Source organism: Leptopilina boulardi, unplaced genomic scaffold, assembly GCF_019393585.1.
Source record: "Leptopilina boulardi isolate dan_hultmark-lab unplaced genomic scaffold, ZJU_Lbou_2.1 LbouV2_123, whole genome shotgun sequence".
NCBI lineage: Eukaryota > Metazoa > Arthropoda > Insecta > Hymenoptera > Figitidae > Leptopilina > Leptopilina boulardi.
In genome coordinates, this window is record NW_026137667.1 from 2,615,392 (window position 1) to 2,637,714 (window position 22,323).

The window sequence follows — 22,323 nt, forward strand, 5'->3', positions numbered from 1 at the left end:
TAATAAATAACTATTATTTATTAGTAACGTAATAATATTTTAACGTTATTTTGCGAATATTTTACAAATAAAATAGAAATATTTGTTATAAAAGAAAGAAATAATTTGAATTGTGTACTTATGCCAAACTTCACGCCAGTTTAGATTTTCATCAGTGCTGGAGAATAAAACTCTAGTGCCCTGAGCAATTTTCATAGAGATTTCTACATATTTTTAATGAAAGAAATTATTTTAATAGTGTAATTTAATAAATAATAATATTAATAATTAAACTCAATCTGAAATAGAGTAAAATTAGAAAAATTATTTTAGCATTAATTTAATTTTTATTAATATTGTTGTTGCGCCTTTATAATCCATCACTAGTAAACAGTTGACAGTTATAATTACATATTTTCCGTAAAACAAGTAAAAAACAAAGGAAAATAAAGATTATAAGAAAAATGTATTAAAATTAATAATTAATGTATTTACTAACTGAAAATTGTTCTCCACTTTGAAATAAAGTGATTATTTAAAATGTATAAGAGTACAAAAATGATAAATATGATTCTCTAATGAAAAAGACCGGCTCTGTAAGTATGCAGGCGTTCTATTTATTTTCTTCTAACCTGTTTGTTCTTTATTGCATGTATTACTTATATAATCACGAAAAATATATCAATATTTTCAGATTTTATAATTTTATCACTGTATTTTTATCAAGAAGATTTAACCTATTTATAAGCGATTTTATTTTGGAATATCCTGGTGATGAAAAAAAGTCTACATGAGGTCAGTTATTAAGGATATTTGTGATTTTTTCCGGAAAAACAATTGTGTAAGTATCTCAATCTCAATTAACTATTATATTAATTTTATAACCTTTAAATTAGAATTAATTTTTTCCATAATTTTAATTTGTGTTTAATAATTATTTTTTAAAAAGAAATGTAAAATACCGGTTTTTGAATTTTTTTTTAATACATTTACTTTTAAATGCGCTACTGTTTAAAAAAAAAACCTTAGTAAATTGACGAGAAGCTTATTTATTTGAAAAAAAAACCGTTTAAAAATTTGTAAATCTTGTGAGAAATATGCAAAACGTGTTGGAATTTTCGGGATAATTCTCTGATGTGTCCGATCTTTTAGGTGGATATTGCGTGTGCGAAATATGAAATATAAATAAAACATTCTTACTCCAGCATGTAATAAAAATGTGGGAGATAAAAGCAATGCGCGAGGAATACGAAATGTGCACTGAATCCCTCGCCCTTACATATTATATATATTCGCGGACGTTCTTTTATATATATATATATATTGTGCATGAAAAGACTAGAGCGTTTGCGGTGATTGCCGGACTTCTTCTTTGGCCAAAAAGGGCCGGGAAAAATATATATATTTATATCACATATATACGTATACTGATTTCTCGTGCCGTCAGTTTTCATAGTCCAACTCCCAGAGGAGCATTTTTGATATAACATTCGTAATTTGTCATTTTTGCTGAACGATCGCGTTATTGTATATATACTATTCATAAAGATTTAGTCTCGGTACTTTATTTTCTTAAGCTTCTTAATTTCAGAATTAAATTTTTTATAAAATATAATTTTTTATTAAATAATTAATTTTCTAGAATTCTATTATATTAAATCCCTTATTTTTTTATAAATACGCGAAATTAGTTAATTTAATTAAAATTTAATGTATATTTAATTTAAATTTAATGTACATTTAATTTCTATATTTAAAATTAATTTTAATACAATTTTAATTGAATCTTTATATTGTATACTTTTAATTTACATTACATATGTGTATATTAAAATTTAGTTCTAATATATTATTTTAAATTATATAAATTTAATTTATAATTAATTAAATTTATTTCGTTATTTTTGACTATTAATTCAAGTCTCAAGAGTAAAATTTACTATAATTTTGTAAAATTTTTAGGAGAGTCTTTGAGGATATAAAAGAGAGTGGATATAAATAAATGTCGACATTCGAAAGGTGAGCTGGTGCTATAATACCAATGTCTTTATGATGAAGACAAGCGTGAGAGTATACTATATATATATATATATATATATATATATATCGCAGCTACTTAATTAAGGCGTGGCGACTGCATCTATATGAGATGACCCTCGCTTTTATTTTAGCAGAATGCCTATCCCAGAAAACGTATCTATCAGACAATAAAGATAAGATAAGAGGGTCATCTCTACGAAAGAGATAGTTATCGCCTGGACGAACACCAAACTTCGAATGACCCTTGAAAGTGAACACCATATGTGGCCTTCTTATCTTCCACAGTATTATAGTCTACCTATTCGCCTATTGTGTCCTTATATATATATATATTTTCCTTTTGATCGTGTGTGAGTTCTCGCTATACTCTTTCCTGATATATATATATATTATTCGGGTCCAAATGTAATAAGGGAGGAGTACATTTTAGGATCGGCGCTAAAAGTAAAACAAAAGAATTAGGGTTCTTCTCTTTAAAATAATAAAAACAAAATGTTTCTTTCCAAAAAAAATGGAATTTTTTTATTGAGGATGTTTATTGAAAGTAAAGGTAGATTTTTTTTTCCTTTTTTTTTATTTTGACAAAGTGAAAGATTTAAGCAGACTGTCAGATAATAATTTTCCCTCGGGTGTAGTCGAAAGACATCGATCAGACGTGATCACGATGGAATTAGCCGTCCCTTGCAGAACTCGATTCTATTTCACCCCCATTCATCCCACGACATCCCTGTTTTCGTTCGCCTTTCTCTCTTTTTAAATACAAAAAAAGGACAGTAAACGTACCAACAGACAATTGCTTGTCTAAAACATTTTATTTTTTTTTATCAAATGCTTATTTTCCAAAAAGAACACTTCTTTTAATTTCACTATTAAAACAAATTCTATATTTTATTTTTTTTTGAGAATTTTTTGATTTAGAAAAGAAATCGAGTAAAGTATATTTTTATGTTACTACATCAATTTTCCATATCTTTTTTGAATAGACGAAAACTGATTTTTCGTTAAATTATTTATATACTGTTTGATAATATAACAATGAAATATGAATCCTAAAAACGCCCTATTCCTCGGGTTTTCCGCTATAAAGAAACGTCACGGCAAATTAATCGTTCCGAGTTTCGAGATGTGTGATTTAATAAAAAGCTTCCCCTTTAGGGGGTAGACGCACATCCCGTCGTGTAATAAGTTTAGTTTCTACTGCGAAAACCATAAAACATCGAGACTCACAGCATGATATTGTATCGAAGATATATATATATATATATACTTCTTTCTCTCTTCTTCCAAGTTATGATTTTACTTTTCCGTGGGGTCTTCAAATATGCCACAAAGTTTTCCTTTTGGAAGTATAAGGAAAGTCATAAAAAAAAGAAGATCATTTTCTTTAATTTGACCCCGAAAAAGAAAAAGATTCGAGGAAAATATTCTTTTTATGATCACCAGATTTTTTTTCTGTATTTGACGTCTTTCAAGCAATTTGGAAAATATTTCGCTCCGAATTAATATATACTTAATTTTTATAAATTAAATTTAACAAATTTTGTTAAAATAAAAAGAATTAATTTGAAATGTAAAAAACTTAATTTTTCTCGATAAAATAGATTGTGAGAAAAAATTTTTTTTGGTACAAGTTATTAGGGTGTGATTTCATTTCCGAATTTGTCGCGAGACCACCGTGACTCCCTCGGTTTCCTGGCCGGTTAAATGGCCGGTGCAAAAAAGTCATAAAATAAGTTATAATTTGGCGCAGTCGGCGTCGCGCTGTTCAATGTCCTGTGTGATCGTCGTACTCTCACTCGAGTGAACTTTACCCCACAAAGTCTCTCTCCCACCCCCCTTTGGGTTTTCTACATTAAGGCGAGATCCCCCCCCCCCTCTCTCTTCTTTTTCACCCCCGTTTACCACCCCCCTGAAGGCATTTACTTTTGCCAAGAGAATTTTAGGGTGGCTATCTCTCGAAAAACTAGTAGAATTTCCCATCTCTCTTTTCCTTCTATATATATATCCGATTCCAAATTAATTGCTGAATCGAACCCAGGAGGTCAAGGGTCAGTCTTGGAAATGATTCTCTATGTTGATTTGTCATTCAGACTAAAGAAATCATTTTCACTCCCTTTTGTCAAAATTCACCATTTGTTAGATATATAAGCCAATTTTTATATTAACGTACAAATCAATACAAATTATAGTATTTTTATTTTTCTATAAGAAAAAAAAAAGATTTTTTTGAAATCAAATAAGAGGAAACTAATCAGAATGCAGATTAGTTTTAATTTTTTTTTGTAAAAGCGATTTCTTTAAAGAGGAAGGAGTATTTTAAGGAAGTTCTAAATTTTAAATGTTTTGCAGGGTTAGCTGTTTTCGTCTCGAGATACCTGGTGACAGGATTCTTTTACTAAAGGAGTTAACGATGTAACCAGTCAGCCTAGACGTATATATATCGTTGGACACATATATATAAACACCGGAAAGACGCAATAACTTGCAAGCGTATCCTATTCTTCACGCCGGACGAGCACATATGTCGTTAGGGTTACATGGAAGTCTCTGAGAATTGTAGCGCACGGAAACACACTACCCCGAAATTGACATTGTCATCACTATTTTATCAGGTAATTTTCTTTTTTATCATCTCTTTGATATAAATTTTCAAATTTATTTAATAATTAATTGATGCAAAAAAATTATAAATAATGAAAATTGCATTTTTTTTTTGATTAACAAAGTGATGAAGGGCAGAGAATTTGATTGAAGTACTAATTTATATTGTTGTCTGTCAGCAATACGCATCAATGATTACTGAAAGTCCATATCGAATAAAAGAGGTGGAACATAAACTCTGAATTGGCTGTCAGCAATGTCTTCATTTGTGCTTTGTCATGTATAACCACCCTCGTTATCGGTGTCTTGTTACCATTGTCATAAAACATATGTAAGTTTCCTCCTGAAACTTTTTTTCGAAAAAAAACAGATCCAAATAAGTTTCGATTCATTAATATTAAATTGATACGTGATTGTAATGTCATGTGATCCGATTCTCTTAAATCGATTCAGAATTTAGTTTTTATTTCAATTAACAATTTTTCGTCATTTGTAGTAAAAAAAAATCAAAAACATTTTCTAGAATCAAATATTTTTTTCACTATATGGGAATCGAACAATAGGATTTATTTATTCAATTTTTCACATAAATTTCACATGAAAAAACAAATCAAAGGCATATATTGCGTTTTAAAAAGGAAAAATTGCAGAAAAGAAAATATGTGCATTCCTAGAGAGCGGTGAAGTGGTACTTATAGTCAATGTTGTGTATATATATACATAGGCATATAACGCGTTTTACGGTAGTTACAAGCTAAACTGGGAATTGGTAACAAGGCAACGAAGGAAAAGCCATAAATCTTAGTGCAATCGAGGGTGTGGTCAAACGCAGCATCCGAATGACCGTGGCTCGCTCGTCTACAAATCTATAAACCCCCATAGTCCCCTCTATTGCCATGCTGCGACAAACGAGCAACCGACCAGTGGTCAAACACCGATCTCAATCCAGCTATAATATGTTCGCGTCACTAACATTGCTGTTTGCTGTTACTGAACTGGACATTTGCTTTTGCTACTGATTTCCTGCTTCTATACCGATTATATTCTATACCAATATAATTTCTTCCATTTGACAAAAAAAAAGAAAAAATCCTCCACCAAAACGGTGATTTATTTCCATTTGAAAAATTGATGGATTTATGTCACATCGCCGGTGGCAAATTCAACATTACCGAGAAACTCGAGCCTTCAATTAAAGTGAAATCAGCCAGAAATTATAATTGAATTACAGAGAGGGTTGCAAACTACATTATATATGTGATTTGAAATTTCATTATCAACAATTTTGATATTGTTTACTATATCCCTTTTGGTCATTTGACGATTTTAAATCATTCAATATTTCTTTTCCAAATTGTCAGTTTTTTTTAGAAAAATTTAGGTTTACATTTTTATGTAATTTTTAATTAAAAAATTTTGATCTAATTTTTTTTATTTATTATACAATTTTTTAAACTAACGAAATTTTAATTTTGCTGATTTTCTATTTCGGAAACCAAATTTTGTTTCAACAAACTCATTTGGATATTTAATTTCTGTTTAATTGAATTTTTGACGAAAATGAATAAACAATTGCAAGGTGCTAAATTTCTTGATTTGTTTAACAATATAAGATGAAATTCGTGGTTTTAAGGAAAAAAAAAAGTAACTGCTTAATTTTCATATTTTCAATTGCAAGATAATAACTGTAATTCAACAATTCCTCCTTCTTTTGCCAAGAACAATTTGCGGTTGACTGTTGCGGGTCCGGATCGCACGCAAATACTTATCTGGCCTTGAAGATTCATATATTATAATAATAGGTGATAGTGTAATATAGTAGGTAAAATTTCACAGGAAGTAGCTTCCGGTCGCGTTTGATGGACAAAATGGGATTCACCCGTTTTGAGAATATAAACATCTTATTGCTTTTCACAATAAACGTTTTTCATTCATGTAAAATATTCACACGGAGTTCAATATAAGATTTTATTGAAAAAGAAAATTGTTCTTTTGTTCTAAATAAATAAAATTTAAAAATCAAATAAAATAATTTAAAAAAAAAATTAATTATATGAAATATAAATTTATAAAAATCTTTTTTTGGTTGAATCAATATTTTTTTGGAAAAAAATATATAAGTAAACGAATATATACAAAAGAGTAAATACTATATATAATGAATTAAATGAAAAAATATTGTATCTGATGGAAAGAATAAAAGATGCGCGCAGAAGCACTTTAAAAAATTTGATTATAGGTCTTTAAAAGCCGGAAACTACTTTCTTTTGGGATTTGTGTGGTAGACTTTCGCATGACGTTTCTTGTAATTGGAATTACATTGCATGCAATGTAAATTTTCTCACATTTTATACATTTTGTCCACATTTCACATCCATTGTATACTATATATATATAAATGTGAGGATGAATGGTAAAACTCTTCCTTCTAGTGTGCCGCACCTGCAACCTGTTTTGCCATTCAAGGGCGAGAGGCGTTTGGCAACACATGGTCTACAATGCACACGTGTAAATTTGTTTATCTCTTCAAGTTTATGCTCATTCGTATCCCCTTGTATTAAAAAAAAATAATTCATCTTAAAGATTCTTCACAATTTTTTTACAATTGTATTTTATTTTTTTTTTTCATCATGATTTACAAATTTCACTGAATTTTCATCTTAGTGAAATTTCCACTATAATCTAAAATTTTTATTTAAGGTTTTTTTGATTGAAAAATTGAAAATAAATTTAATTTTAAAATTGATTGTTAATTATGTATATTTTAGAATATTTTCAAAAAACATTAATGAAAAAAACTGCTTACAGGATATATTTTTCGAAAAAAAAACTGGGCGCAGTTCTTGATCATCGCAATTTCAACAAGTCAGTGATCTGAGCATTAAAAGTGACAGTTCGTTCTAGCCAATGGCTTTGAGAATAATTTCCATATTGTAATGTCCCGTATCCTGTCGTCGAATATAAGCGCTTGATATTATGCGCTAACAAACCATTTAGACCAGGTGTTAAATTGTCTGTGACGCCCGAACCGTCGCATTCTCGCCACCGACATATTATTATAATACACGTCGAGTGTGGGCCTCTCTTTCTCTCTCTATATATATATACATATATCGAAAAGAGAGAACATAAAAAATGAAAGGAAGAGAGAAGAAATAAAAAAAAAAGAAACACAGAATGAAGATTGGGTCCCAAACGAGAGCTAATAGCTGTAAATTGACCAGAAAAACGGCTCTGCCGATTCGAAACGCGATCTAAATACCCATACACATGTCATTATTACGACTATTAAAGCCCAAAGGAATCATGGTGTCGGTGACTAGAATCTTGTTAGTTTCACACGAATCCCAAGAAAGAGTAATAATCATTATTATTCCAAGATTAAAGAATATTTTTTTTTTTTTTAAATGATTTTGCTTCAAAAAAAGCGAGATTCTGTGAATTATATAAATATATATATGCAAAAGTGGAAATGATTTCAACCACGAGAAATTCTTTTAGGCAAATCTTTGATAAATGAGCAATTATCTTTAGCAATCAAAAAAGCGGCACTTTTCTTCTGACATTTATTTATTTTACTGTTTCTATCATATATACACTTTTTATTATTGAAAGACTCATATATATTTTTTATTGAAGGGGATTATAGGTTGGTAAAATGTTTTCTATTGCTGAATTAATAACATTTTTATTGACTTAAATTGTTGATCGAGCCACCTTTTAAAGACATTCAAAAAAAAATTACTTCTAATATTGTATTTTTATTTTCAAAATTCATTCGAAATTCTCATCAAAAGGATTTTAATGACAAAGAAAGAAAGGAGTTTTATATTGAAAAAAAAAGTTTAATGACTTTTTTCTCGTTTTCTTTCATTCTAAATGAGTATTTAAATACAAAATTGTGATGAATCGCGCCTTGAAACGGAAAGGTTGTGAAAAACATGATGATTATCTTCATAGATAAAGTTGCGAGGAAAAAAGTGCGATTTAAATGTTAAATTTGTATGTAACTCTCACAATTCTTTTCTCTATATATAATATATTATTATAACTGAAGCGCAGTTTTATATATATAATTTATTTGACATTACGAAAGGCTTTGAAATAATTTTTGAACAAAATTTTACGTCAACTTTTTAATTAATAAAATAATTACAATGAGAAAGAAATTTTAAAGAATCATCTAATGATTAATAGTAATATTTTTAAAATTATTACAATTTTGTACCAATTTCAAAGAGCACCAGTGCGTTGAAATTTATACATCGCGTTATAAAATTTACAATATAATTGCGCAAATTTAAAACTAATCGTTTCTAATTAAAAACCTTTAAGAATTTTAAGGCTCTTTTAATGTTCGATGCATTAATTTGCCATATAGATACTTTTATTTATATATATTATAAATATTTAGTTTAATCCAAGATAGTGAAAAGTTTTATTAGCTCAATATTATTGAACAAGAAAAATAATTATGAAATCTTTAAAAAAAAAAAGATAAAAGGAATTTAGAAGTGGAACATTTCAATTTTGTTTTCAATAAAATTATTTAAAATTGAAATAAAATTTATGTAATGCTTTAAAATCGCGATATATTTTGATCCATTGCTACTCGCGGTCTTCGTCACAGTGTGAACATTGCTTGTATAGTAATAATTCCTCGAAGCGAATGTATAAAATACCAGTAAATGCGGGCCCCACGCACAAACATATATATATATATATACATATATATAAACAAAGTATCGTGTGTGGGCCTGTTTCAGATCTCAAGTATGTGAGAGCGGCCTTATCTCACCTCATTACTTTACATTAACCGCGGCAAATACTTAAAATATTACCATGCCGTATAATTCCGTAATTCCAGTGAAACGATGCTTAATTCGGTCATTAATTCGGGCTGCCGTAATACGAAGCGCGAAACGAGTCTTTGTATCAGCGATTCGTGAATGAATTTTCATCTATAAAAGCCGCTCTCATCCCACCTTTCATATATATAATAAAATTACATATTCTGTAATATATATATTTTATACGACTATAACAGATTGTAATATTTACCAACTCAAAATAATTATTTTAGTAAAATTATTATTTTATATTTAAAAATTCGATTAAATTGTCCCATTAAAAATTATCAAGCATTATAGAAATTTGTCATTGTCAAAATAAAGAAATGATAAATTTTTGTTAATGAAAGACTGGATGCTCTAAAATTAAAAATTTATTATAAAAAGTAAAAAAAATACCAAATTGGTGTATACTTAACAGTAAGACCAATTTATACCATTCATTATCACATTATTGAGAAATCATATGTTATCTATCGATGCTAATAAATTATCCGAAGGGAAAGCTTTAAGATTGCGCACCCCTTGTTGACAGGTAATGTCCAAAGAATAAGGGGAAAGAGTAATTACTTTAATGACCCGTTCTTTATACGAGAGCCATGACAATCATTTTACTTTTTTTTTTCTTCTTTCATTTCGTCATTATGTTTGCTTTTAACGTTTGGACATTTCAGTGCACTTTTTTTTTTGTCTTTCAAGATTGCCTTTACTTTTCTGTTATCGAAATTATATTTATTACCTTCATATTTATTATTTATATAATTCCCATTTTATTTACATTTACTATTTTTTTATACATAGTAATTAAATTATTTTTTTCAGGGTATGGACGTAGATTAGGAAAAAGCAGTCATTCCAAGGACAGTCGATTTTTATAATTAAGGTGACAGAAAATTTTTATTACCTAAAAATATAAAAATTTTATAATACCGATAATTTTAATAATTTTGAAAAAATTTTCCCGCAGTTGGAAAAACTTCGAATGGTGTTTGGATAATTTTTTTTTATTAGGATTGTGCAGAGAAAATATAGATATCAAAAAACCTGTCCGACGAAGAAGAGAGGGTTCATTAAAGAACTTTTCACGCAATTTGGCGTTAAAAGTTGCGGGATTATAAATCAATAGAAAAAAAAATGAAACAAGAACGAACGAAGGCTATTGTGTGTGATGCGACGTTTAATTTGCGACAAGATCGTGGGCGGATAAAACAATAAATAAAACGTCGTATATGGACGATCGCGTGGATCAACCCGCGGTACCAACGTATACCAACTGTCACGGGTCCCTTCGCTTATATATATATATACAATAATTCTAAAAATGGAATAAGAAACCCCCCCTTTTTGGTGGAGGAATGAGAAAGAAGGGAAGGAAAGGATAACGAGACGTTGACGGGCCAATTAGATTCTAAATGCCGCAATAATTTCCTTTAGCATTGCCGAGTGATGTTATATATACACACACATACACAAGGGAAACCTCGAATGATGCCGGGGAATATTTGGTTGAAAGGGTAGTTCTCCTAATAGAAGAGACGAACCTCTAATTTTCCAACTGATCGATAGGCATTACATACCTATGTTTAACAGTCGTGATCATTATATACCTTCGGGAAAATAAATCCCTCATAAAAAATTCTCCACTAGGTAAACAACTTGATTTGTCCTTTTTTTCCCTTAAAAAAAAAAAATTATTCATGAACTCAATCGATTCTGGGAATAAAAATAGTTTCCCTGGATAAAGAAATTCGTTCGTTTCTGGAAAATCAAGTTTTTTTTTTTTTATTTTATAGAAACCGAATAGAAATTTTGTTAAATAAAAATTATTACAAATTTTAAATAAAATGTAATTTTACTTTAGATTTGAAAATCGAAAAAAAATGCAACAATAAGAATCGACTGCTCTTTGAGAGTATATTCTGATTGTGAGATGTGAATAAAGTGAATCCTTCCCCGATGGCATTATAACATTCGAATTCGATGGTATGTCTCCGTTTCACACCCTAAGTGGCGCGGTGTCTCTTCTGTTCCTTCACAAATACAGAATTCACCTTTCCTTCACCAATAAACACACACGCGTATCAACACCACGAAATGGAAGCTGAATAAAAGATGAGATTCACACCGAGTATGTTCGCGGTCTTCTTTCGGTTTTTCTGTCGTTTTCATACCGCTCGTCCGCCAAATCTCTCTCTCTCTCTCTTTCTCTCATACGTTACGTCTCTTCTCACTTCCACTTAATAAAGTGGCTTTTACGCATCCAAAAAAAAGAATACGACTTCCTAAGCTGTTCTTTTTGGTTCTTAATATTATGGCGAAAAATTTATTTATAAAATTTTAGTATTACTATGTCTAAAAAACATTTTTAAGATTAAATATTATAATTGTATATTTTTCAGATTGATGTGATTTTTTCGCTAAACAGTAGGAGTTTCTGTATATCAAAATTCATAACTAATCAAATTCATACACGTATGTATATAAATTATATAATATAATTTTTATCGCTTTGATAATTCAACCCTTATATATTTTCAAGTATAGATAAATAAATGCTGTAGTCCCGCATGTGATTTTGCAAAAATGTTTTTACCTTTAATTATTCTTCCGCATGCAATGGAGATTAAAATTAATATTTAATTGTTAGTCAATATCAATAATATTTTTTATATATAGGGGAGTTGTGAAATTATATAATTCTTAAAACTAATTTTTTTTTCTTTTTTAGGTTTTATATGGAGGAATAATTTTTCTCACGAATAAACGTTCTCTAGTGCGACTTTTGGACAAATCGTAAAATAAGAAAAGTCGTTATTATATAGTCGTGAGTAACCACATTTTTTCTTTTTATATATATATACAAAATTGTATATAATTTTGAATCGATCACTTAAAGAAATGAACAAGTAGCATCCGTTTCAGGACATTTTCTTATACGGATGTCACCAGAAATATTTGTATAAAAAAAAGAGGATACATGTCCGAATTCTCATAACTCACATCCGTTTTGCGTGTAAAAAAAAAAAAAAAAAAAAAATAAGTGACACACACACACAGGCAGGTTGAGCTGTGAATTGTACACAGCTGTTGACCCGCAGCTAAAAAGGCAAAGGCATTTTAAATAAGAGCCGCGTGTAAAATATAATGTATGCGCGAAATATATTCTCTCTTCTCTCATTATCAGTGTGTTTCTAAGTGAGTAACACACTATTTCAGGGGAAATAATACTCGCCCCGGACGCGAGCCATTCACACACTCTTTATACATAACGAGTCACATGCAAAAAGTTAGTTCTTATATATGAGTATATTTCAACCCTCTATAGGTCGATGACATTCTTGCATGCTATTTGTAAAAAAAAGAAAGAAAAATCTAAACTTACTATTTATTACATTTCGCGAGATAAATCGTTTTTTTCCAAATATCAAGAACTAATTTCTTTTACATTTTATTGCCTCTTTAATTAATTTTTTTTCTTATTTTTTCCCCCATTTTTATGTTATTTGTACTTTATTAAAATTTTTATTTGTAATTATTTAATTATTTATTAGAAATATACTAATAAATGTTTTTTTTATTTTATTTGAAAATTAGTGAAATTAATAAAATTTGATGAATAGATAAGAAGATATATATTGTAAAATAGTAAAAAAAAACGAATAGGGAAAAACGGTGAACAGTTGTGGTTGAAATATAGTTGTCGAGAGAGTGGGGTATATACTATCGTAAATGAATTAAAGGTTTCCAAGCGGCTTGGTGCTGTAAACCTATCCGATTAAACTGGCGTTGTAAACCCACGGTGTAAAGACCAATTAACACGAAACGTGTGACTCAGATTATAAGTCATCCCAGTCGCACAGCTGGTGTTATAAAACAGACAACTTCCATAATTTTCTTCTCTCTCACTCTTATTATCTCATATCATCTTTTTGATAATCCCTTTTTGCATATATATAGCTCAAAAAAGTTTACGACATTGGGAAAATGAAAAATAATTCCATTTGTTTGAAACTGAAGACTCGAGAATTTTTTTTTCAACTTTTTCCCCACCTGATGATTTCATTTACTTTTTAATATTATTTTATTTAAAAAGTCTTGTTTTTTAAAAGTTTACTTTTTTATTACAATATTTTTTCCAATGAAAATTATTGTTTATTTAATAGAAAATTGTTTTTTTTGTATTTCTCGATAAAATTCAATTTATATTCTCTAATATTTGAATAAACGAGATACGAATTTTAATTCTATATTTACCAATATAATTATAAATTTCTATACATTTCCTGAAAAAGAGTTTTGAGAATATAAAATTTTACGATTGAAAAAAATTGATTTTTCTATTTTTGTTTTTGAAAAAGAAATAAAAAAAAAGTTTGGAAATTCGGTATAACACAAATCTACCTCATAATATCCATAAAAAATTTTCATTTAAAAATGTTCAAAAGGAGAAAATAATTGACAGATGAATTTCGAAGATCAATTAATGTAAATCGTAAAACACGAATATAAAAAGGTATTCACACTTTCAAAATCAGTCATAATTTCTTGAAGAAACGCCCAGTTTTTTTTTTTTATTATTTTGTATTCTCACATGGAATAAAAGAATTATCCGGAACTCGTCACGATATAATCATCTAATTTGAAGGCAAAAGCGATTATCACCTCTAACTTTTGATTTTCAAATCAACGTATATTGAATGCTTAAGTAGCTCTTTAACATAAATGTGGTTTTTCAAAGTAATCTTTTTAAACACCTTTTCTCTTGTCAAGCAGCTTTTTTTTGGATATTCAATCTTTTTTTTTTTATATATATATTGTGTTGACTTTTTTGTTGTCACATATATACATATAATAGTGTGATACACCCAGAAGGCAAGGGAGTTTAGATAAAGTCGACAAGATTATTTAAGGGTTTCTTTACTCCTTAGCACGAGCTGAGAATTATAATGACACTGACTGCGGCGAAGTTTGTATAATGTGTGATGTCCCCGCGTGTGTCACGTTCCCACAACGCGTTTTGATACCTCGTAAAAGTCGTGGGATCATCGCGTACAAACCGCGTGCGAGTGTGTATAACATAATTCATAAACTATCATCATGCACAAATCTTTCAGGACAAAAGTTTGCTACTTTTTTCGCTTATCAGATTAAAGCTCGTGTTCGTCTCATTTTACAAATGACAAAAAAAAATATATATGTAAATTTCAATTTTTCAAAACTAAAGCGTTTCTTTTTTTTTTAAGACAAATTATTAAATAATAACTACAGATAAAAAAAAACTCTCATTGATTTTTGTAATTGATATTTCCTTTTTTTTTAGGTGAAGATTTATTTGAAGAAGGAGAAAAAAAAAAGGTTCGAGTTAGTTCATTATTTATCAGTCTCCATCTGTCCTGTCAGAGGTTGAACGATTCGTGCCAGGGACTCATCGATGTTATCTGACAACCGAATACGGTGGTTTTTTTTTATTTGTATATACCTTATTGCCTCGAGATGCATATCTTTTTCGACACCCTAACTGCTTGGAGCTTCTTTTCATTTATACTGGAACTCTTTATCGCAAGAAGACTCTCGTCGTTTTACTGAAATTACATTCTGAATAGTTATTGTCCGTTTAAACAGCTTTTAAGTACAAAAAAAAAATTGACATCAAATTTGCACACTGGACGCATATTTTTCATCTAATGAACTCCGTAAGTTGCAGATGCTATTTACATTTTTAAATTTGAAAAAAAAACTCTTCACAATTTTTTTTTTAAATCTCAGTAATTTCGCTTTTTTTCAATTTTCTAGAAAGGATTTCTTTTTTTTTTATTAAAGAAAGAGAAAGGACAATGCAATTTTGTTTTCGACAATATTCTAGTTGTTGTATATACGCACGTGCGGATGTTGAGAAGATCCAGAAAATAGGTGGAGGAACGTGCGGGTGTCAGATGCATCCAAGATAAAAATTGCCCCATGGTTTCCGGTGTGTGTCGTGACCGTATTCCAACCAAAAAGAGATATTCTTATTTTTTTTTTCTTTTTTGCTTTTTCATTGCTGAGAAAACTAAAAACGTGGTGAAACTAACAAATACTCAACTCTTTCGTAGATAATATCGCCGAGAAGCATGTCTGCTTACTAAATTCTTCATCTAAACACTAATGCGAGAAGAAATTGACTCTATATTTTGTCTCGAAAAACAAGAAGCTCTCAAAATCTCAATTTACCCCGAAATGAAAAATAAATTTCAGGGTCCAATAAATTAATGCAAAAAAAAAAAATTATAAACTATTTTCTATAAAATAATATAACAGAAAACCATTTGCAATAGAAAATCATTAAAATGACATTAAAAAAAAGAGAAAATTTACAAATATAAAGTGAGTATATGCATTTAAACCGTTAAATAAAATAAATTTGCAAAATATTTGAAATACTTGATCAGGTCAAGTGTAAAATTATACGACACCATATCTCGAATGTTATATAATAAAATCCAAGTCGTATAATCGTGACTTCCGAATAGGTTTAATACATTCACTGGGAAAAGAGGCATATATATATATAAAATTAAACCCGCTCCGGCGATGATATTACATATAGGAATATAATTTGTTATCATTTTTCCATCGTTTTTATTATATAGAAATGCGCGTAAGCGAGAAGTGGAAAGGCACTTTAATAACGTCATCACATGCTCGCAAAGTTATACGAGAGGTCACTACATTTACAAAGTCACTTCAATTCGAGAGGAATTTTTAATCTGACCGCGCTTGCTTGTCCATCGTCTGGAATTCCAAGAACGAAAAGGACGCAACGATAAATGGAAGCGACATGAATGATGCACCGAAGATGCGACCATTTTCCTCTCGAGATCTTTTTTTCTACTCACAAAAAATCACGGGTAGTAAAAATAGTATTAGGGAAAAAGTTAATTAATGAATTCGTATTACAGGAAAGTAAAAAAAAATGATAGGTATAGAAAATCTATAAAGTGTATTTAAATGAATTTCGAAAGAGATTCCTTTTTCATTATAAGGCCCTTAAACTCATCTCTGTCGATTTTCTCGAAACCATCAAAATATTGTTTAAATCCTCCCAGCGAATAACCGTTATATCTCGTAATTAAAAAATGTGAATCATCATAGGCGTGAGAATTTCAAAAATTAACGAATTGATTTTTTTATTGCCTTCTTTATGTGCGCGTCGGTCTAATCAAAGATTTTTTTCTACAGCGAAATATGTCATCGAAAATCAAATTTATTGTTTCTCTTAATTAATATTTTTAAAATTTTTTTAAAATTTGAAATAATTTTTTTTTTCATTTTTGATATTAAATCAAAATTTTGGTTTATTGATTTTTTTTCGTGATTTCAGATTCGTACTGAAAAAAAGAATTGCAAACGTATTTGTAAATTTGTCAACGTTGGGGGAATATTTCGCATAAAGGAGGCATTTAAAGTTGCCGAGGGATATCCCTCCTTGGCCTTCCTGCCATTTCTGCCCCTACTGTATTCTTCGATTCGCATATATACAAGGCGCCTCTCCACTCGTCGGGAGTTTTGGATCACATCGGAGGTATATAGAAAGAGAGAGGAGTGGTTTGCTGTTATCTTGGTTACGAAGCAAGAGAGAAAGATAAAAAAAAAGAGAAGGAAAAGAAAGAAAGAGAGAAAGAGATAGAGAACCGCAATGCTCAAAGTGCTTTTGAGCACATCCACCAACATTTTGCAATCGTAATCGAAAAACTCTCGAATAATCCGCAGAGTTCGAGGCGCAGCGCGTTTTGTATGGCAAACGCAAAACGGTACGTCGCTTTTAAGAGCTTCAGACGATGACTATCTTTACTTCAGAAAACGCTTAATACCACTTCTAGTTTTTTTTTCTCTTCTTTTTTTTTTTTGTCTTCTTGAATTTTCCTCAATCTACACAAAAAGCTTTATTCAAATCTATTTATAGAGAAACGATTCATAAATCTCGATTTCTTTATTAATTAATTTTATTTTACAGGTGAAAGAAAATTTTCGAAAAAATCGGAAATTACAGAAAAATTCTTATTAGAAGTGATGAGTAAATTATCCAATTATAGGTGCAATAATCGAAATATGGATCGAATAGAGGATTTAACGAGGCAGAGAGACAAGTTCTATCCTCATCATTGAACAAGAAGGAAGAGAAATAAGGATTTTTAGATCGCAACAAACTCGCCTTACCGTTTCGCTCGCACGATATTTACGATCGTACTTTTTCTAATTGAGAGGAGCAGCACACGATCTAATCACGAGCGAGAGAGAAAGAAATTCCAAGTATAAAAAAAAAAAAAGAAATGTTTTCCTATTTTTCAGTAAAACTTGTTAAGTTTCAGAAATTAGCATATAAAAAGAGAGCAAGTTTTTAAATAATAATTTAGAAAAGTAATTTTTGCAAAAAAAAAATAAAAAGGCGAATAATTATTTTCGCTCGAGATGGGAAATTATTGAACTGGAATATAAACCCCACACATTGATTAGATTTCTTGGTTTATTTTTCTCTCGCTGGCTCGCGCCTCTCTTGAGATAATATAACGATCCTATATCGCTATCAAACGATGTATCTTTATATATAGAGTATATATGCATAGTGCCGAAGACTTGTGTTCGATTATATTTGTTATAGTAGTGGTGGTTGGGTGTCGAAACACCTCGACCAATTATCGAGAAACTGGAATTCACTGACCACCCAAGACATGTCGCTCGCAAAGAGAAGAAGAGAGGCGAGCCTCTTCAAAACCGCGCGGCATCGCAATCGCGTTGCACAAACGAGCTTCGCGGCTCGAGTTAATTAAGGCTGATCTTCAAACCAAACTCTAAGAACCTTCTGGCTTACGCATACAACGCGCATATTCCCGACTTTCTGAAACACTCGTTACTTTTATCATCCTGTCGTCGTTCTTCTGAACACTGGTGGAATTCTCCAATTTTCCATGGTTCTTACGAGTTGACACTTTAATTTTGTTGAAACGCCTCACCGCGAGGGAAAATAAATGACTTCCACGTCGGATTATAGTTGAGAAATTAATTCTGTATTGAATTTTTACTTTTTTCAAAATATTTCTTTTTTCTCCCCATTTGGAACTAAAGAAATAAAAAAAAATTCTAATAGGAAAATTCAATTTTGGCTTCCTTTATTATTAATAAATTATCAATAATTACAATAAATTATTTCACAGGAATAAAAATATTTGATTTTCTCCAAGAAAATGCGACAATTCTGATAAAGTGGTCAAAACTATATATATATTTGAAATTCCCAGATGTGTGGGCATTGGGTGTGGAACCCTGATATCCCTAAACACGACAAAACCAGCACTAATTTCACAAACGAATAAACGCAGCCCTTGCCAATTGGGGTGATCAAGTGAACCGATACAAATATGTTACATATATCCCGAAATGGTTGGGGTTGAAATTGAGGCAACGTTTTCACTAGAATCGTTGCGCTCATCGATGAGGGATGATAGACAGGAAAAGAAGAGAGTGAGAGAAAATGATGATGCTGGAATGTGATAACCGATACACCCCCGCGCGTAACCAATGAAGATGAGTCACCTATAAACAAAATCGCCCTCTCTTAAACTTTTCTTTTCTGGGGTGAAATTTTACACGATTTCGAAAACTTTACGTCCATTCATCTTTCTTTCTAATCCTCGTAACCAATTTGATCATTCTTTCGTTATATATATTATCAGATTTTTTTTCCTTTATTCTCCTAATTTTCGAATTTTATCGATTTGATAATTTATCTATAAAATTAAAATTTTTTTTTCAGATTACGCGCAAATGGAAAAAAAATGCCATTGTTTACTAAAGGTAAATTTTTTTTGTATATATTTCTTTCTTTTTTCTAAAAAAAATTCTCGACAATTGACTAATTGTAATAAAATTTAAAACAGATTCCATCTTCAATATTCTGCGAAGATCAATGAAGTACTTGTCATTGAGAAAACTAAACATATTTAGACGACCATCGGAAAAATTTAAAAAAAGTTTAGTAAATCTTCTAATTGACGAAGAGATTCCAATTAAAAATACTCCACCAAAATCTCAAACAACCGAAGTTTATCAAATTCCCTATTTTTCATCAAAACGTTTAAGTACTTATGATTCTCTGGAAAATATACAACCAATTTTGAAAATAAGAAAAAAAGAATTACCACCACGGCCAAAAATTGTTAGGACAATTAATTTTAACGTCAACATTCAAGGTGAATTGGGTTTAACAATAGAACGTGATCAAAATTCAGTGAATTCTAAATATTTTATATCAAGAATTAATTCAAATAAACCCGCATTAAATGATCATGATCATCATCGACAATTATGGTTGGGAGATGAAGTTGTAAAAATTTCGAAACAACGAATTCGTGGAGTAACGGAAAATCAATTGAAACAGACAATTGAAAATTGTTTAGGAAATGTTGAACTCATGATTTCCAGGGATTCGAAATTTTCGTTTAAGGGTAATTTATTGGATGATTGGCCAAAACAATTGAAGCCAAGAACGATGGATGATGACTCTGAGATTTGGAATAAGTTACACGATCAATCAGAGAATGTCAATGTTAAAATGGCAAGTAAAAAATGTGAAATTGTCGGATATTTGAGGAAAAATGGAAACTGCGAAGAAATTGAGGATGAAAAAATAGAAAACGTAACTGGAATGAAGAAATTTTTTTTAAAAAAACCACCTGTAAATTTGACACAAGATTTAATTATAATTCAATTCGAAATGGCGTTGGTTAAAAAATTGGGATTTTCCATTGTTGGAGGATCCGATTGTAAAATCGGATTGGGAATATTTATCAAGAATATTTTTCCCGATGGTCAAGCAAAGGAAAAGGGATTGGAAATTGGCGATGAAATTTTCATTGTAAATGAAATTATCGTTAAAGGAAAAAGTCATGCGAAAGCTTTGCAAATTATTCAAGAGGCTAAAAATAAGTCAATGACTTTAAAAATTAAAAGAGGACTTAAAGTCAAATTTTAGCGGCAAAAAAAAAAGTATCGCTCATGATAGATTTTATAATTATACTTTTCTACATTTTTTTTTTTTAATTTTCGTTTGTAATTCTTATTTGTTTTTAATTCGTGATATACGTTAAAAAAAATTTTTAATTTGTTTACGTGTTTAAGCATTAAAAATTCTATTGTATTTTATAAGATTTTTTCTTTTACTTTTATAAAACCATTTCGATATCTTAATTTGCATCGTACACGAGTTTCGATTTCTCGCCTTGGTGGTTAAAATCGGTTCATCGATATATATATATATATAGGTAGTGAGGGAACGAGGGGGGGTTTTGCGAATGTACACCGGTTTTGTGAGCAGAGAAACGTCATTGAATTATACAATGCTGATGAGATAAATCAATTGTCACGCGAAGTGACTTAATCCAATTTAAGGCTCGACGCTGACGCTTCGTCGACCTTTTCTGACGTTTCTCATCATTGCACGACTCAACGTTATATATCATCAAAAAGTGCGAAAGCTTAATTGGAAGAATTGGACCGTTCGCTCAGTTGCCCACAATCAGATAATCTCCAGATTCTCCTCAAACATTTTTGATGATGTGTTCTATAGCTTCCAATCATGACATTCCAAAAATTTTTCTCTTTCAATTTTTTTTTTTACTATTAAAAAATATTTTCCATTTAGTTTTTTTTTTGTTCATTTATATATTTTATCATTTTGAAAAATTGTAAAATTAATATTATGGAAAAGGGCTGACATTTTTTTCATTATTAATTTTTCTAGTGTGAATATAATTAATAATTTTTGAATTCAAGGTAAAAGAAGAATTACAGCTATCAATCAGCGGATAACATGTGATGTGGTTAATAATTTACTGACTGGTTTTCAACGAGCATGAACCTTGAAGAGATTGAGTAAAAAGTGTATTACTGAGTTAGAAGAAATCTTCGTTCCTGAGACACTTGACGCGAGATTCATCGAGATTTCTGCACTCCAGTTAAGTAGAACTTGCGAAGAATGACTGTAACATCAGAGACAGAGAGAGGATAACGATTCTTTGAGTTTTTGTCATGTAACACAAGCGACTTGTCCGCGCGATGTTTCACTCAGCGCCACTTACAGGCATCGTTGTTCAACCACGAAAAACTGGAACGTTACATTGCTCGACGTTTAACACGAGGATCGTCTTTTATATACATTTAACACAAAACTTTGAAAATTATTCTCGACAATGGTATGTCTCTGGAGATATTGGTAAGAAAAAAAAAATTCCTTTAATCTTTTTAATAAAAAAATTAAATTTATTTTTATTAATTTTAACTTTCTTTAATTTATTTTATTAATGAAACGAATTTTTTTTTAATAAATAAATATTGTAAAAAAAATAGTGGGGATTGTGTATTTTAAAGGAATGTTTGTTTACAGGGATGTGAGGAATAAAAGCGTGGAACGGAGTGAGATTTATTAGCTCGTTTAGTTCTCATCGGAGACGATGCAAGAAATTAGCTCTTTTATATATACCGTTAGCACCTTTCCTGTAACCTGGTGTGTTTCATGGTACAACGACTTCTTCGTTTTCAGCTACAGAGAGACAACCCGCATCCTCGTCGAAAAACATTAAGTAGGTGCCAGTAGTTACACGTTGTGCACCTGTTTCTACCTCTAATTGTAAAGAAAACTTCTTCAATCCAAACGACAAAGTATGTTTGTACTTCACATTTATTGCTTATATAAGGTACGTGTTAATGCATTTTTCTGTTTTAACTTTTTTTTTTCTCTTTCAAGTCGTTTTACTGAAAACAATTTTTGAAAAAAAAATTATGAATCTTCTATAAAATTATATTTTTTTTTATTATTAAA

General features: G+C 30.0%; 1 protein-coding gene across 4 annotated transcripts; it reads left to right on the top strand.

Annotated features, from left to right (window-relative positions):
* The first annotated feature begins 416 nt into the window (after positions 1 to 416).
* LOC127289955 (PDZ domain-containing protein 2-like) lies at positions 417 to 20,492 on the top strand. 4 transcript variants are annotated; one of them, XM_051318295.1, is made up of 10 exons: positions 417 to 575; positions 674 to 820; positions 1,942 to 1,998; positions 4,369 to 4,631; positions 10,293 to 10,353; positions 11,870 to 11,942; positions 12,199 to 12,294; positions 14,791 to 15,163; positions 19,261 to 19,301; positions 19,385 to 20,492. In XM_051318295.1, exons 9-10 carry the CDS (start codon positions 19,283 to 19,285, stop codon positions 20,476 to 20,478), a joined length of 1,113 nt encoding a protein of 370 aa, XP_051174252.1. In that variant the 5' UTR covers positions 417 to 575; positions 674 to 820; positions 1,942 to 1,998; positions 4,369 to 4,631; positions 10,293 to 10,353; positions 11,870 to 11,942; positions 12,199 to 12,294; positions 14,791 to 15,163; positions 19,261 to 19,282; the 3' UTR covers positions 20,479 to 20,492. The 4 variants fall into 4 exon arrangements, 3 of the variants coding, with proteins under 3 accessions (XP_051174252.1, XP_051174245.1, XP_051174260.1); XM_051318288.1 differs by lacking the exon at positions 1,942 to 1,998; XR_007844242.1 differs by lacking the exons at positions 1,942 to 1,998; positions 19,261 to 19,301; positions 19,385 to 20,492 and adding an exon at positions 15,264 to 15,440.
* The last annotated feature ends 1,831 nt before the right edge of the window (positions 20,493 to 22,323 follow it).